The sequence below is a fragment of the Salvelinus sp. IW2-2015 genome, unplaced genomic scaffold, assembly GCF_002910315.2.
Source record: "Salvelinus sp. IW2-2015 unplaced genomic scaffold, ASM291031v2 Un_scaffold1265, whole genome shotgun sequence".
Taxonomy (NCBI): domain Eukaryota; kingdom Metazoa; phylum Chordata; class Actinopteri; order Salmoniformes; family Salmonidae; genus Salvelinus; species Salvelinus sp. IW2-2015.
The window spans coordinates 132,756-149,073 of NW_019942807.1; the positions used below are offsets into that span (position 1 = coordinate 132,756).

Genomic DNA, 16,318 nt, shown 5'->3' on the forward strand with positions numbered 1-16,318 from the left:
CACCTTAGAGGCTCCTCCCCTATATACTTTAAAGCAGTATGTTTATTACTCATTCCATGTTTACACTGTATTCTATTCCACGGTATTTTAGTCTATGACACTCTGACATTGCTCGTCCTAATATTTATATATTAATTCCATAATTTAACTTTTTGATGWGTGTATTGTTGTGAATTGTTAGATTTTACTGCACTGTTGGAGCTAGGAACGCAAGCGTTTCCCTACAMCCGAAATAGCRTCTGCTAAATATGTGKGCGACCAATACAATTTAATTTGAAAAGAAGGCTTGCCTATTCATCCCGATTAACATTCAGCGTTCCTCAATCTGTAATCGAGGCGTTCAGCAAGAACTCCGCCCGCCTCTTCCTCGTGCCTGCAGCTGCGTCAGTCATATGACAGAGGTTCCTGCTTTCTCAAAAAAAAAGTGTTTTAAAGGGGAAAGGCGGATGCGGTAAGTTGATCAATGCGTTTGTTTTTCATTTACTTAATGCACAAAGTAAGATGCTAGTACAACCGTCAYCAGCGGCCGATTTTGGATATGCATGATTCCGTTTTCTAGTACAGTGGATTCAACATTTGCAGTTAATTCAAAGAGCCGTCAATGCATTTTAGTATACTGTAGTTTGATTTGGTCTACTTCTCCCGTCAATTCGGGTAGGGATACTTTAGTACGTCTTCCGGCTGCAAGTCCTCATTTTATGGGTCTAAAGTCTSCTTGTTTTGGTGGAGAACGAATATTGCTTCAAGATCTGTTCCTTCTGATACAATAACATCAGTATTCACCATCCGAGTTTGGCTGTGATTTTAAAGCTTGTAATTTAGGACCATGAAGCTGATCATCCTGAATGATTATGACCAAGTTGGTGAGTGGGCTGCCAAGTACATCAGGAATAAAATCCTTCGCTTCAACCCTGGACCAGACAGATTCTTCATTCTAGGACTCCCCACAGGTAAGCAATCTGTTGATTCTACAGGGCACGCCTTCCTTTCCATCGTACAGGCAATGGTGCATTCATAATAATCATACGTCAAATGTGTCTATATAAAGACATTGACATTGATTTAACAATATTTCTCCCCAATGTACACCCCAGGAGGTACCCCTCTGGGATGCTATAAGAAGCTGATTGAGTTTTATAAGAAAGGAGAGATCTCTTTCAAGTATGTCAAAACGTTCAACATGGACGAGTATGTGGGTACGCTTCACCTTTACAATACTTCTCTATCTCACCTATTTCTACACCATACAGTATCAACATTCTTCACAGCATGAGAAGCCATACAAAAATGTGATTACTGCTTTTAAAACCATGCAGGTATTGCTCGGAATCACCCAGAGAGCTACCATTCCTTCATGTGGAATAATCTCTTCAAGCACATTGACATCAAATCTGAGAACACCCATATCCTGGATGGCAACGCTGCCAACCTTGTAGAGGAGTGTGATTCCTTTGAGGAGAAGATCAAAGCAGCTGGAGGAATTGACCTCTTTGTTGGAGGTAGGTAGGATATTGATACGATGGTATTAGGTATATTGATTATATTTACTCTGTTATACAGTGCATTCGGTATTCAGGCCCCTTGTATTCAGGCCCCTTGACTTTTTCCAAATGTTGTTACTGTACAGCCTTATTCTAATATTGATTAAATACATTTTTCCCTCTCATCAATCTACACACAATACCCCATAATGTCAAATCGAAAACAGGTTTTTAGAAATGCTTGCAAATGTGTATATATATATATATATATATATAAAATACCTTATTTACATAAGTATTCTGACCCTTGGACATGAGACTCTAAATTGAGCTCAAATGCATCCTGTTTCCATTGATTGTCCTTGAGATGTTTCTACAACTTGATTGGAGTCCACCTGTGGTAAAATCAATTGATTGGATATGATTTGGAAAGGCACACCTGTCTATATAAGGTCCCACAGTTGACAGTCCATGTCATAGCAAAAACCAAGCCATACTAACATTTATAAAAAGTTTTTTGCTTTGTCATTATGAGTTATTGTGTGTAGATTAATGAGGTAAAAAAACCAATCTATTTTAGAATAAATCTGTAATGTAACAAAGTGTGGAAAAGGTGAAGGGGTCTGAATACTTTCCAAATGCCCTGTAAGGTACCACAGTGCATGTCATAGCAAAAACCAAGCCACGAGGTCGAAGGAATTGTCCTTAGAGCTCCGAGACAGGATTGTGTTGAGGCATAGATCTGGGGAAGGGGACCAAAAAATGTCTGCAGCATTGAAGGTTCCAGCGAACAAAGTGGCCTCCATCATTCTGAAATGGAAGAAGTTTGGAACCACCAAGACTCTTCCTAGAGCTGGCTGCCTGGCAAAACTGAGCAATCGGGGGAGAAGGGCCTTGGTCAGGGAGGTGACCAAGAACCCGATGGTCACTCTGACAGAGATCCAGAGTTCCTCTGTGGAGATGGGAGAACCTTCCAGTAGGACAACCATCTCTGCAGTACTCAGGCCTTTATGGTAGAGTGGCCAGACGGAAGCCACTCCTCAGTAAAAGGCACATGACAGCCTGCTTGGAATTTGCCAAAAGGCACCTAAAGACTCTCAGACCATGAAAAACAAGATTCTCTGGTCTGATGAAACCAGGATTGAACTCTTTGGCCTGAATGCCAAGCGTCATATCTGGAGGAAACCTGGCACCATCCTTACGGTGAAGCACGGGGGTGGCAGCATCATGCTGAGGGGATGTTTTTCAGCGGCGGGGACTGGGAGACCAGTCAGGTTCGAGGGAAAGATGAACGGAGCAAAGTACAGAGCGATCCTTGATGACAACCTGCTCCAGTGCACTCAGGACCTCAGACTGGACTTGAACCCGATCGAACGTCTCTGGAGAGACCTGAAAATAGCTGTGATTGGATGCTCCCCATCCAATCTGACAGAGCTTGAGAGGATCTGCAGAGAAGAATGGGAGAAACTCCCCAAATTCAGGTGTGCCAAGCTTGTAGCGTCATATCCAAGAAGACTCGAGGCTATAATCACTGTCAAAGATGCTTCAACAAATTACTGAGTAAAGTTGTCTAAATACTTATGTATTCAGACCCTTTATGGCCCTTATGTATTTCAATGACATAATTGAAGAAAATACACACCACAAGCACAAACCAGTTAAGAAAACAACAGACTTTGAAACATCAATACCAAAATCCAACAAATGTAACTGTTTAGGTATTGGACCGGATGGCCACATTGCCTTCAACGAGCCAGGCTCCAGTCTATTGTCCAGGACCAGAGTGAAGACCCTGGCTCAGGACACCATCCTGGCCAACGCACGCTTCTTTGAGGGAGATCTGTCTAAAGTACCCACCATGGCTCTGACTGTGGGAGTGGCCACTGTCATGGATGCCAGAGAGGTTAGAGATGATTTCAAGATGTCTGTCTCTGCTTTATGTTTCTGGTCTGTCTTCTCTTGTAACTTATTTTTCATGGACAACTGGTCTCTTTACAGCTCCTATACTTATTAAATTATTATATAATGAGGCTGTTACACACATTACCTTATGTCATTTACTGCTGCTTTGTTCTAACAATGTAATACTAGTCTATAACAATGTAATAACAGTTTATAGGATGATGATGATGATGATAATCACACATTATCTCCGTAATGTCTCCAGGTCATGATTCTAATCACGGGAGCACACAAAGCGTTTGCCCTTTACAAGGCCATAGAGGAAGGGGTGAACCACATGTGGACGGTGTCGGCCTTTCAGCAGCACCCTCAGACTGTGTTTGTGTGTGACGAGGATGCTACCCTGGAACTGAGGGTTAAAACTGTCAAGTACTTCCAAGGTGAGGGTCTACTTACTTACTAAAGGACTTTGCACTCACAGTTCATTCCATGACTGTGCTGCTTGCATGGCTTATGAACAAGTGCTTCATCAGTTTTCAAATTCAGTGTGTTTTGTTTTATTATTGGCCCGGGAGGAATACATTATTTTCTTCAATAAAAACAGAATTGTGAATGAAGTGGAAATCTAACTCACTTAAACTATTGTTATTTCTCCTACAGGGATGATGCATGTGCACAACAAGTTGGTGGATCCACTGCCTCCCAAGTAAGACAAGGGCGTTGCAAAAAACATCAGGAAACCTGCAATAACCAGGATAACTGATGCCGGACCCTCCGGGATATGACAGTGACCAAGGGTGGAGGATCAATTGTGTGTGTTGTACTGTATTTTACTTAAAGTTACATTTTATGTAAAATAATAGTATGCCTACTTGTAGTATGCTACCGGTACATTGATTATGTAATACATTTATCTTCGATAAAAACAGGTTTCTTAGCTACATTGTTAAATTTGATACAAACTTGACTTTGAATGTATTTCAATGTGTTATTCTAATAAAATAACTTTGAGAATGAATCTGTATTTGTTATATATTCGTTACGTTATAGCTAGGTACGTAGTGTTTTCATTATCCTGACAGTTCGACTGGGTCACATGACAGTGCAAGGGGAGGAACAACACACCAGACTTGGAAGGAAGGGGAGATGGCGGAGCTGTGCTAGTTTCAATCTTAGCGTATCAATATTATATTCAGCTCACAGTTTGCCAAACAAGTGATCGTTTTCAAACACTCAACGTCCATCCAGGATGGCCGAGCAAATCAGCAACGTTAGATATCAGGAGGTAAGTTTATTTTTTATTTTATTAACCAATAAAATTCGCTAACGGCTAAACTAGCCAGCATTGGAAAACGAAACGTCGTTATGACTTTGGGCCCAGTTTTGCTAACGTTGTAGCTCATTGTGTCTTCAAAATTTTACTTGACACTTACGGTTAACACGTTCGCTCGTTTATGGTGGTTAAGTGTAGTTAGTTAGTATAACTCATTTAGCTAACTAACTACAGGGGACGGGCCACAGGCCCATTTGTTATGACGACCTAACTGTTGACATGTCCCACCCTAATAGGCCATTGAAAGGCTAATCCGTGGAAAATGTTGTTGCCGCTAACATAAACTAGATACTGGTAGGTACTTAGCTACCTAGATACCTAGCTAGTTACCAACCATAATCATAGTAGTGATATTAAAATCTATCAAGATTGCACAAGAACACGCTACTAGCAGGCCTACATTCATTGATAGGTGTCGACAACCAATCTGCGACTAATGCCATAGAGGTATACCACAAAGCAGGATCAATTAGTTAGCCAGCTAACTCGCCTAAATATTCTGAAATAAGATTGTCTCGAGACAAGCTTGAAATGGTCATGGTCTAATTGATTCAACAACCAAAAACGTATCCAGTGCCTTCAGAAAGTATTCACACCCCTTAATTTTTTCCACATTTTGTTGTCAATGATCTACACAAAATACTTGAACTTTTGTAAAAAAGCTTTAAGTCTTTCTAGGTAAGTCCCTAAGACCTTTCCACATCTGGATTGTACAATATTTGACCATTATAATCTTTTTAATTCTTCAAGCTCAAATTGGTTCTTGATCTTTGCTAGACAGCCATTTTCAAGTCTTGCCATAGATTTACTAGCATATTCAAAACTGTCAAAGTCAAAACTGTAAATAGGCCACTTGGTAACATTCAATGTTGTCATGTTAAGCAACTCCAGTGTATATTTGGCCTTGTGTTTTAGGTTATTGTCCTACTGAAAAGTGTATTTGTCTCCCAGGGTTTGTTGGAAAGCAGAATGAAACAGGTTTTCCTCTAGGACTTTGCTTAGCTCTATTCTGTTTCTTTTTATCATTAAAAAAAACCTCTAGTTCTTGCTGATGACAAGCATACCCATAACATGATGCAGCCACCACCATGCTTGAAAATATGAAGTGGTACTCAGTGATGTGTTGTTGGATTTGCCCCAAACATAATGCTTTGTTTTCAGGACATAAAATGAATATCTTTGCCTTTTTTTTTTCTCTAGATTTAGCCTACTTTAGTGCCTTATTGCAAACAGGAGGCATGTTTTAGAATATTGTTTATGTACAGGCTTTCTTTTCACTCTGTCAATTAGGTAAGTATTGTAGAGTAACTACAATGTTGATCCATCCTGAGTTTTCTCCTATCACAGCCATCAAACTCTGTAACTGTTTTAAAGTCACCATTGGCCTCATGGTTTCCTTCCTGTCCGGCAACTGAGTTAGGAAAGACGCCTGTACCTTTAATGACTGGGTGTATTGATACACCATCCAAAGTGTAATTAATAACGTCACCATGCTCAAAGGAATATTCAATGCCGGTTTTTTAAAAATGTTTTTGTTTTTAACCATTTACCAATAGGTACCCTTCTTTGCGAGGCATTGGAAAACCTCCCTGGTCTTTGTGGTTGAATCTGTGTTTGAAATTCACTGCTCGAATAAGGGACCCTAAAGATAATTGTATGTGTGGGGCACAGAAATGAGGTAGTCCTTCAAATATCATGTTACGGGTTGCACATTTTGCGGAATATTCAGAGGTAGAAACTTTGTGGGAATTAACAGAAATATATGTAAATTAATATTAATACCATTTAAATGTAGATGTTTTTTTGCATTGGATATACTTTCCATATCATATGGAGACAGAAACATAAACCTTTTACCTTATCATAAGTAGACATAATTGCAAATTATTAAATTATTCCAATAGAAAGAAAAAAAAGATTTTCAGTTACGAATTGAACTTGAGTTAAATTAGTTGACTCTTCACATGGGATGATTTCACTGAACAATAAAAGAAAGGGAATATTGAATGATCCCCAATGATCCATCGCATCTCCCAAAAACGTTTTCAAAATGATAGTCTAGAAACTAAAGCTTTGGTTGTCTTCCCCTCAGGCTTCCATGTCTTCTCCCTGGACCTCCTCAATGTCCACCTCATCTTCACTGTCACTTTCCAACCTTGTTGAGGATGGCTTGTCAGGCTCAAAAACCCTCAAATTTTCCCGATGGCCAACAATTTTTCAACCCTTGTAATGGTCAGCCTGTTGCGTGCTTTGGTGTGTGTGTTCCATACAAGGACCAGTTGCACTCTGAGGTGGCTGATGTTGATGGGATTTGGTGGATGGAGGCAACAGGGGAAAGAGCCTCAGATCCACAAAGTCCCTGCCACCAGGTGGCTGATGAGATATGTTGGCACGACTGCCATATTGCATCTCCATCCCAAAGCCCTTGCTTGGAAATGTACTTCGCCAGACTGCCAAGAACCTTGCCCTCATCCAGGCCAAGGTGGCGAGACACTGTAGTGATGACACCATAGGCCTTGTTGATCTCTGCACCAGACAGGATGTTCTTGCCAGCATATTTGGGGTCCAACATGTACGCTGGGGCGTGTATGGGCTTCAGGCAGAAGTCTTCACAATTTTTGATGTATTTCAGAACTGCAGTTTCCTCTGCTTGGAGCCACAGTGAGGTGGGCAGGGCAGTACAGATTTGTTCTCTTACATCTGCAAGCAGAGTCTGAACATCAGACAGGATGGCATTGTCTCCCTCAATCCGTGCAATGGCTACTGCTATAGGTTTCAGGAGTTTCAGGCTGCTTACCACTCTCCCAAAATACATCATCCAGGAGGATCCTCTTGATGGGGCTGTCCATATCGACAGACTGTGATATGGCCATTTCTTGGAGAGACTCCTTCCCCTCCAGGAGACTGTCAAACATGATGACAACACCACCCCAACGGGTGTTGCTGGGAAGCTTCAATGTGGTGCTCTTATTCTCCTCACTTTGCTTGGTGAGGTAGATTGCTGCTGATGACCCTTCATATACCTAACCATTTCCTTGGCTCTTGTAGAGCGTATCCATTGTTTTCAGTGCCATGATGTCCTTGAGGAGCATATTCAATGCATGAGCAGCACAGCCAATGGGTGTGATGTGAGGGTAGGACTCCTCCACTTTAGACCAAGCAGCCTTCATGTTCGCAGCATTGTCTGTCACCAGTGCATATACCTTCTGTGGTCCAAGGTCATTGATGGCTGCCTTCAGCTCATCTGCAATGTAGAGACTGGTGTCTCTGTCTCTTGTCTGTGTTCTTTTAGAATACCGGTTGAGGGGTGGAGATGATGTAGTTAATTATTCCTTGCTCACAAACATTCGACCATACCTCAGAGATGATTGCAAAACAGTCTGCTGTCGCTATGATTTGTTTGACCTTCACTTGAACTCTGTTGAACTCTGCATCCAGCAAACAGCAAATTAGTAGATAAAACATGTCTGGTTGGAGGGGTGTATGCTGGGCGAAGAACATTCAGAAATATCTTCCAATACACATTGCCTGTGAGCATCAGAGGTGAACCAGTTGCATACACAGCTCGAACAAGACATTCATCAGCATTGATCAGACTACGTTCCTCCATTGAGTCAAAAAAACTTCTGATTCCAGGAGCACCATGAGCTATTGATAAGGTGTCTGATTCATCATTTTCACCTCAAATAGAAGTAGAGGGACTTTTGTCAGAGGTTGCTTGTTGTGAGCGCTGAGGGAACTTTATGCACTTGGCCAGATATTATGCATCTTTGTTGCATTCTTCACATATGATTTGCACAGTATTTGCAAATGTATACAGCTTTTCCTTCTATATTAGCTGCATTGAAATGTCTCCACATATCAGATAGTGCCTGTGGCATTTTCCTGTCAGGATTAGAAAAAGAATGGTAAAAAATAAATAAAAATACAATTCCATGTACAGATAAATAGTTAAGCAGTTAGATTAAACAGCTTAGAAATTATTTAACATTTTGTTGTAGCTACTATTTACTAGTTAACAAAACATCATGTATGTCATATAAAATATATTCACCCCACCCAGTATTGTAATCAAAACTTACCAGAAAGCATGTAGTCCTTGGCTCAGACAGTGTAGTAGTGTGGGCTCAATAGCATCTCATTAGTGTGCAAGATCTTGAGAATCAGCTGTACATGTGATGGAAGAATGCAGGAGGTTGCAATTCCATTGAATTGGGGATAGTTTAACCAAAATATGCAACAAGACCTAGAATTGCCTTATGTGTATCCCACAAAAAAGGTTCACTGTTATAAGCTAACCTTTTTTGGATAAATTTAAGCAAAATTCCCCAAATTCCAAGGCTTAACTTCCCATGGGAAATTCTGGAAATGTACCGGAAGTTTCCGACCCTTTGCAACCCTAATCATGTTAAACACACAGTGCGACCATGCTACTCATTATGTTTACTAATGAATTTATTTAGGCCATACACACAGGGGTTGAATATTTATTGACTGAAGACATTTCAGCCTTTCATTTTTTATTCATTGGGAAAATATCATTCCACTTTGACATTATGGGGTATTGTGTGTAGGCTAGTGACACAAAATCTAAATTTAATCAATTGTAAATTCAGGCTGTAACACAAAAAAAGTGTGTAAAAAGTCAAGGAGTTTGAATACTTTCTGAAGGCTCTGTATGTAGGCACCTGTAGTTATTTCTAGTTAATTATCAAAGTTAGCTGGCTAACTCATTGATCCTGCATTGAGTATACGCCTCAGGTATCAACGGTTCCTGTCATGTCACTGATTGGGTGTTGCCAGTCAATTAGTCTGACGGCCAGAATAGTGCATCATCCCACTGTGTGTGTGTGTGTTGTATCCAGCTGGTGAATGAGGAGGAGCCAGCAGCAGCCCAACCCCCTCAGGAGGAGCCAGCAGCTGTCCTGGATGCACCTCCCCCCTACAGCAGCATCTCAGCTGCCAACGCAGGTAATTGGCCTCTGTCCATCCATAGCACTACACACAGTAACTGGCAATATATTGACTCATCTCATATGGGGTTGAGGACGGTTTCATATGCAAGTCAGGAATTTAATATTGTAATATAGTTATTCTAGTGCTCAAAAGAAAAGGCTACAGTGTAAACTGTGGTGTTTCAGTGAGCTCCCAACATTCACCTTGCTACTAGCCAACAGTAATGTGCTACGTCACGTTTTCTACACCTTTCCATTTCCCCTGCAGCGTTCTTTGACTACAAGGAGGATGCAGGCAGGTTCCCCAACCCCCCGTCCTACAACGTGGCTACCACACTGCCCTCCTATGATGAAGCAGAGAGGACCAAAGCGGAGACCGGCGTCCCTCTGGTCCCTGGCAGGGTTGTGGTATGTCTGTCCTCCTTTCACAGCGGTATTCATTCATTCATTGTTCAGGCATTGATAACTCTCCAGATTCACTAGTATTTATCATTGTGAGAGCCTCCATCCTAAATAAACACATTTTGATCATCATCATTGGAAGATGTCTGACGACCAAAATGTACATTTCCTTTTTCTCCCTTCAGGAGGATGACTTTGACGATGCTGACCAGCTGCGCATAGGGAATGATGGCATCTTTATGCTCACCTTCTTCAGTAAGTCTTCTCTCTGTTTCCTGTACAGTGTAGTTGTTGTTATGGACAGACAATGTCTGTCTGCATCTCGTGGGTTCATGGGTACACTAAACAAAGCAACGACATTAAGCCAAGCCAGGGACTTGTCCAACCGGTTCATAAAGTGGAATTTTGTGCAATTAGAAAAGCTGTTGTATAATCTTTCACAAAGCATCATGGTCTATGTGTGGTGAACGACAAGCATGTTAACTGATGAGCCTCTTCTTATTAGTGGTCTATGATTGATTGGTTAATTGATTGATTGTCCTCTCTTCTCTCCAGTGGCATTCCTGTTCAACTGGATTGGTTTTTTCCTGTCCTTCTGTCTGACCACTTCTGCAGCCGGTCGCTACGGCGCCATCTCTGGGTTTGGCCTGTCTCTCATCAAATGGGTTCTCATAGTCCGGGTAAGATCAACACACCTCGTTGTTCTTTACAACACTGGTCCTGGAGTACTAAGGGGAGTTCAGGCTTTTGTTCCAGCCCTAAATACTTTGGAATGCTATTGTGGTCCCCTAATGTTATGTTACTATCTTTTGAACGTTCCAGTTTTCCACCTACTTCCCTGGCTACTTTGATGGGCAGTACTGGCTGTGGTGGGTGTTCCTGGCTTTGGGTAAGTGGAGCTTAAGTCTGAGCTCTATTTGAATGAATGTGTATGAAATGTGTGAAAGATGATCATGAAACGGATGCTGTTGTCTTTTTTGTGACTCTCCAGGCTTCATGCTGTTCGTCAGAGGGTTCGTCAACTACTCCCGGGTTCGCAAAATGGCCGATCCTACTTACGCCACACTTCCTCGAACGAGAGTCCTGTTCATCTACTGAAGGTGAGGCCCTAATTCACACAACATTCCTGTGTTACAGCAGAATACGACCTTATCAAATCATAAGCCTGGTCCTTTATTAAGAAATAGAAGTTTTAGTAATCTATCAAATCATATAGATTTTCTCCACTCGCTAGTTTCCTTCCAATGTAGTCTGGTTACATGTAAATATACCATAAACAAACATGGTCTGTAGTAAAGCACCTGTTCTCCTACAGAGATACTGATCTCCTCCGTTAACGTATCTCCTGTTTACTCTTCACAGCCGGTTTTTGAATCAACAAAACGTCCCTGAATCTGGATCGAGAATCCTGGATGTTTGAAAAGCATCATACTGACAAACAGCAACAAAACTGCAGAAGTCTAAAACCAAACTACTCAGATAACCATCACGACACGGCAGGATGGGAAAAAAACAACACAATCTTGATGAATACAACTCTTGTAACATTCAGGAATTAAATACATCAATTGTTTTATTTTATTTGAAAAACTTAATTAATGGATAATGATAGTATGTACTCATTAGTGGCGAATGTTAAGTGCTATTTTACATTTTTCAGTCTGTAATGTTTGTGTAATGCCTTATATCATTTGATGGTAGTGTTCTAGCATGCATCTGCACCTCAAGGGATCAGTCTTATTTCACTAATACTTTATTGAAAGCCCACAGGTGTAATGCATTACGATGCAGTCGTAATGCATTATAAGACTTGTCATAAGCACTTGTAACACCTTTATGTTCATAGTAGTCACCAGCTCATAGTAATCATGAGATGGAGAAGAAGAAAAAATAGTCACATATGGTATTACAATTTCTGAGTTTGTAATAAAACATTGACGTTTTATACATGCTTATAACAAGTAATAATGCACTATACCTGTTGGCTTCATATGAAGCGTTGCCCTTATTTCTAGCCAGTAGAGGGCAGAGGTCTTTGCTAAAATTTGTCATCATGAATTATTCCTATAATACAGAATCCTACCTTTTTATACGCGCACCTACCTCAACCGTAAGGTATCGTATGTGCACATCTTAAGGTAAAGATTTTGTCCAAAGTGTTTTTGTTGTACAAGTCATACAGTTTTGTGTAGAGAAAACAAAAACATTACGTATGGAAAAACTATGATGCTATCAGAGAATGCAAGCAGGTGCACTTTTTAGAAACTTACTAATAAAACGCCAGGGAGTTCCTCCCAATGAAATTAACAATAAACGACCAAATGGTAGTACCTGTAGTTATTCAGTGAGTATAGAGCTTTCTTAAGGGTGAAATGGCGCTTTATTACTTGTCGTAAGGGTGATATGGCAATTTATAACTGGTCTATGACCGTACTAATTAGATTTAGTAAGAAGACGAGCAATTATACTCTACTTGTCGATCTTTCTCTTTAGGCAATTGTTGGCATATTGTTAACTGTAAATGATCTCAAACATGCTCTGTTGGATCACCCTGTTTGCCTGCCAGTCTGTTTTAAACCAGTTGTTTAGATTTCTTGCTTAGCCCTAAATGTGGAATGGTACAGCAGAGCTACGATCCAAACCCAGTCCTAGACACACATTTCTCTGATCTCTGTGTGAAATAGTACAGCTGCATCCTTGGGATTTTATTGTTATGAGATATTATGTTTTAAACTGTAAAAAGCTTCATGTCTAATAAATGTCACTTTCAAAAGCGAGATTGATCTCTGTTCCATGTTTTGTGTGCAGGCTTTGCCAGAGATTTTAAGGCTTATTGTAAAATGTTGTGCAGCACTGACACCTTGTGGTTGAAAGACACAATGACTCGACACCAACTGCTACAGTTCCCATAGGTTTTAAAAAAATGGTTTTTGAATGTACAGTATGTGATATATTTTCCATCAGCTTTCTATAACAATTGGCTGGTGAGAGACACTACTCATATCATTTCCATATATAGGCTACATATCATTAGTGTTGTCATGATTCAATATTACATTTAAATATATGCCATTTAGCAGACACTTATCTAAAGCGAATGACAGTAATGTGTGCATACATTTTAAGTACGGCTGGTCCCAGGAGTCAGTCCCAGGAATCAAACCCACTATCCTGGCGTTGCAAACGCTGTGCTCTACCAACTGAGCTACAGAGGACCACAGTGGGCATTGTCATCAACAAAGATATACATTCTAGATGTCTAGTTAGCAGCATAAAGTAGATTGCAGTTATAGTGTGGAGTGGAATGCTTAATTTGGTCAAGTTTTAGCATGATTCTACCAGTCAGATTTCCATCATATAGCTATAATAGTTTATACAGATGACAGCATCTATAACAGGTCGGCGAAAGCATAACTGCTGTTATAACCTACAACTCAAGCTTCAGTACTAGTTTACATTTAAAATACTGTTTGATTAGCCTGTCTGTTTGTCTGCAATTTCCCACTGAGCACCTTGGAATGGATGTGTCTAAAATGGCACCCTATTCCCAATATAGTGCACTACTTTTGGCCATTTCAGATGCACCCCTGGCCTTACACCCTTCACTCCCCTGTGCCCTCCAACCGCCGTGGCAAGAAGAAGATGGCCTTCTGCCCTATGTGGGTTCTGGAGCCTAGTTTGGGTTTCCCGTTCTTCTTCAGTCCCACGTACCAACTCCTGTCTTGGTACTTCTGGGCCTGGTAGGTGTTGTAGTGGTTCACCTCAATCTTCTCCAGGAAATAACACTGATCAGTTACTATGGACTATATGGGAGAGACAGAAAGCCAGATAAGCAGAATACTTAGTCATCACAAACATATGCTGATCGTTGATTAGATTACCCGTGGGTGGTCAAAGGCTATAGGTAATCCAAAACAGATTGGTAAGGTTCTGGGGGTGGGCTCCCGAGTGGTGCAGTGGTCTAAGGCACTGCATCTCAGTGTAAGAGGCGTCACCACAGTCCCTGGTTTGAATCCAGGCTATATCACATCTGGCTGTGATTGGGAGTCCCATAGGGCGGCGCACAATTGGCCCAGCATCATCTGGGTTTGGCCGGGGTAGGCCGTCATTGTAAATAAGAATTTGTTCTTAACTGATTTGCCTAGTTAAATAAAGGTTACATTTTAAAAGGCTATAGGTCTATAGTCTAAAGGCTATAGTCCTAAACAGTTTGAATGATGTAAAATAATTATTTGAACGATAATAATTGTAAATGTCTCATATCACTATCCTAAATGAATGTGTTGACACCAATGTTAAAAAAAACAGCACCGTTTCTGTGACTTTTATGGCCAGGTTAGTTAGGGAGGGTGAAGAGGTCACCATGACAATGTAGTCCTACAGGCAGTTTAATACTCACTGAACTGTATAGCTTTCCTTCACTGCTCATGGCCAAGTAGCGTCCTGCCTCTGTCCCCTGGATGACAACCACACCGTGGTCCACAGATTTCACCCTCAGGACCGCTAAGGCAAGGAAAGGGTACAAGGCAACGTCAGATTGACAAAGACAGAGCCCCCACACACAGGAGGACAAACTAACAAAATAAGTTCAAGACAAGCATTCCAACCATGCTTAAAACTAAAATTMCACACGATAACAAATAGACACAAACTAGAAGGACACACCGAAATAAAGTGACATAGACAAGCATGCTGGAATTTGGTTACTATTTCAAACACGGGGGTTAGCTACCTTTGTTGTTGTCGCGGTTTGGTTATCATGTCATTATGCAACATTCAGAGACTTTGCTTTGAGAAAACGATCATCTCAATAGCCTCAGTATGAATGCTAGATGCTATCCAACTGGAAGCGTTTAATAACTGTAACAGATTACTAATAACATTGTCTGCAAATCTGCATGAGTATTTCTGAAGTGAAGATCTCTGTCAGCATATTTTCAGACAGCGCATAAACAGCTGTGTTGTTACAGTCTAAATATATCCCACACATTCCGATCATGACACTGTCCTTGATATTGAACCATACAATTATTATGGGAAATTACAGTGTGGGAGACTGATGATTATCTTACTGAAGTTTAACAGCCTGGAAATGTCCATTATTTTAGGTCGATTGTGAACTTTTGCAAACAATTAGAGCATACATCAACCTAAATGTATTACAGTTGAATATAAAGTTAATTATGCAGATAAATACAAACCTCTTGATTGGATGAACAGTTCAATAAACTAAATAATAGCCCAATTAATAACAGATGTTTGTATTATTTACATACAGTAGTATTTTTGTTCATTTGATAAACAAAATCCACTGAAATATTATAGTATTTCTGTTTTTACTGTGAATGTCATTCTCGTCCCTCTTGCCTTCCACGGTCCCATCCGGGAGAATCTGCAGATGATGTCCGCCATTCATGCAGTATAGGCGGGTCAGCTTTTTATTGTCGAGCAGGTTACTTCCGAATCGCTCATTATCCTGCCCCACCGGTAAAAACGTTATTTCTGCATCCGTCATTTTTGGATAAGCTCTAAATTAAAATAGCGACGGTGGGTCAAGACCACCTGAGAATAACCACCTGATGCGCGCTCTGCGGCAAGAACGAAAACAACTCCTTAGTAAAATCGCCGTTTGATGGCAAACAGGAACTTGTTTGGACTTTATAGTCACCCGTAGAAGCAACAATGATCTGTGGTCACGCGCGTTTTGGTCGCGGGGGAGCAGAGCACTGACTACCAAAGAGGGCGCGTACATAGCCTACATTTTTTCGTACCCAGGATGTGGAGGATTAAAATTAGAAACACACTATTAGGATACAACAGTGACACCTGTTTCACATACACCTGCTGGCAGTTCCTGTGATCTTGGACCAGGCCCTGTAAACTACTCATGAAGCATAAGAGTGCTGATCTTGGATCAGGTCCCTTCTGTCCCTATGATGTTATTCATTATGATCTCTCAAGACAAAGGAGATGATTGTGGACTACAGGAAAAAGAGGACCGAGCACGCCACTATTCGCATCGACAGGGCTGCAGTGGAGCAGGTTGAGACCATCTATATATAGACCATCGGGAATCTGGTGTAGGGGCTACAGCCTTATAGCTAGGTCCAAGATCTGTAATCTGGCAGAGCTACAGCCTTGTAGCCTGGTCCAAGATCTGTTTGTGCCATCTTGCCATGGAAAAATGTTTGGTATGCACACAACCATAGGAGTTGGCCAAACAGTACAAACATATCTGGGATCAG

The 16,318-nt window shown here is 41.0% G+C and overlaps 3 protein-coding genes across 7 annotated transcripts; 2 read left to right on the forward strand and 1 right to left on the reverse strand.

The window, feature by feature from the left end:
* Positions 1–346: 346 nt before the first annotated feature.
* Positions 347–4,275, forward strand: LOC112070230 (glucosamine-6-phosphate isomerase 1). Of its 4 annotated transcripts, none has more exons than XM_024137653.2 (7): positions 347–451; positions 823–950; positions 1,095–1,196; positions 1,317–1,499; positions 3,200–3,384; positions 3,649–3,823; positions 4,044–4,275. In XM_024137653.2, exons 1-7 carry the CDS (start codon positions 393–395, stop codon positions 4,091–4,093), a joined length of 882 nt encoding a protein of 293 aa, XP_023993421.1. In that variant the 5' UTR covers positions 347–392; the 3' UTR covers positions 4,094–4,275. The 4 variants fall into 4 exon arrangements, with proteins under 4 accessions (XP_023993421.1, XP_023993422.1, XP_070294987.1 ...); XM_024137654.2 differs by having other exon boundaries at positions 360–451; positions 811–950; XM_070438886.1 differs by lacking the exon at positions 347–451 and adding an exon at positions 636–654 and having other exon boundaries at positions 811–950.
* A 218-nt stretch (positions 4,276–4,493) lies between these two features.
* On the forward strand, positions 4,494–12,850 carry LOC112070231 (NEDD4 family-interacting protein 1-like). The gene is made up of 8 exons (XM_024137655.2): positions 4,494–4,668; positions 9,582–9,687; positions 9,940–10,079; positions 10,259–10,328; positions 10,629–10,753; positions 10,896–10,962; positions 11,065–11,173; positions 11,436–12,850. The coding sequence occupies exons 1-7, from the start codon at positions 4,633–4,635 to the stop codon at positions 11,169–11,171; spliced, it is 651 nt and encodes a 216-aa protein (XP_023993423.1). The 5' UTR covers positions 4,494–4,632; the 3' UTR covers positions 11,172–11,173; positions 11,436–12,850.
* Positions 12,851–12,993: 143 nt separating this feature from the next.
* LOC112070232 (putative fibroblast growth factor 1) lies at positions 12,994–15,747 on the reverse strand. 2 transcript variants are annotated; one of them, XM_024137658.2, is made up of 3 exons: positions 15,441–15,747; positions 14,473–14,576; positions 12,994–13,876 (listed from the first exon to the last, which is right to left on the reverse strand). In XM_024137658.2, the coding sequence occupies exons 1-3, from the start codon at positions 15,586–15,588 to the stop codon at positions 13,676–13,678; spliced, it is 453 nt and encodes a 150-aa protein (XP_023993426.1). In that variant the 5' UTR covers positions 15,589–15,747; the 3' UTR covers positions 12,994–13,675. The 2 variants fall into 2 exon arrangements, with proteins under 2 accessions (XP_023993426.1, XP_023993425.1); XM_024137657.2 differs by having other exon boundaries at positions 15,414–15,743.
* Between the last annotated feature and the right edge of the window lie 571 nt (positions 15,748–16,318).

Bases quoted from the DNA above. Each gene is read 5' to 3' on its own strand.
- LOC112070230 (XM_024137653.2), top strand. From the start codon at position 393: ATGACAGAGGTTCCTGCTTTCTCAAAAAAAAAGTGTTTTAAAGGGGAA. The intron at 1,197-1,316 runs GTACGCTTCACC...AAAACCATGCAG, and splicing joins CAACATGGACGAGTATGTGG to GTATTGCTCGGAATCACCCA. The intron at 3,824-4,043 runs GTGAGGGTCTAC...TTTCTCCTACAG, and splicing joins AACTGTCAAGTACTTCCAAG to GGATGATGCATGTGCACAAC.
- LOC112070231 (XM_024137655.2), top strand. From the start codon at position 4,633: ATGGCCGAGCAAATCAGCAACGTTAGATATCAGGAG. The intron at 10,080-10,258 runs GTATGTCTGTCC...TTCTCCCTTCAG, and splicing joins TGGTCCCTGGCAGGGTTGTG to GAGGATGACTTTGACGATGC. The intron at 10,754-10,895 runs GTAAGATCAACA...TGAACGTTCCAG, and splicing joins AATGGGTTCTCATAGTCCGG to TTTTCCACCTACTTCCCTGG.
- LOC112070232 (XM_024137657.2), bottom strand. From the start codon at position 15,588: ATGACGGATGCAGAAATAACGTTTTTACCGGTGGGGCAGGATAATGAG. The intron at 14,577-15,413 runs GTAAAAACAGAA...TCCTTGCCTTAG, and splicing joins GGACGAGAATGACATTCACA to CGGTCCTGAGGGTGAAATCT. The intron at 13,877-14,472 runs GTGAGTATTAAA...TCTCCCATATAG, and splicing joins AAGGAAAGCTATACAGTTCA to TCCATAGTAACTGATCAGTG.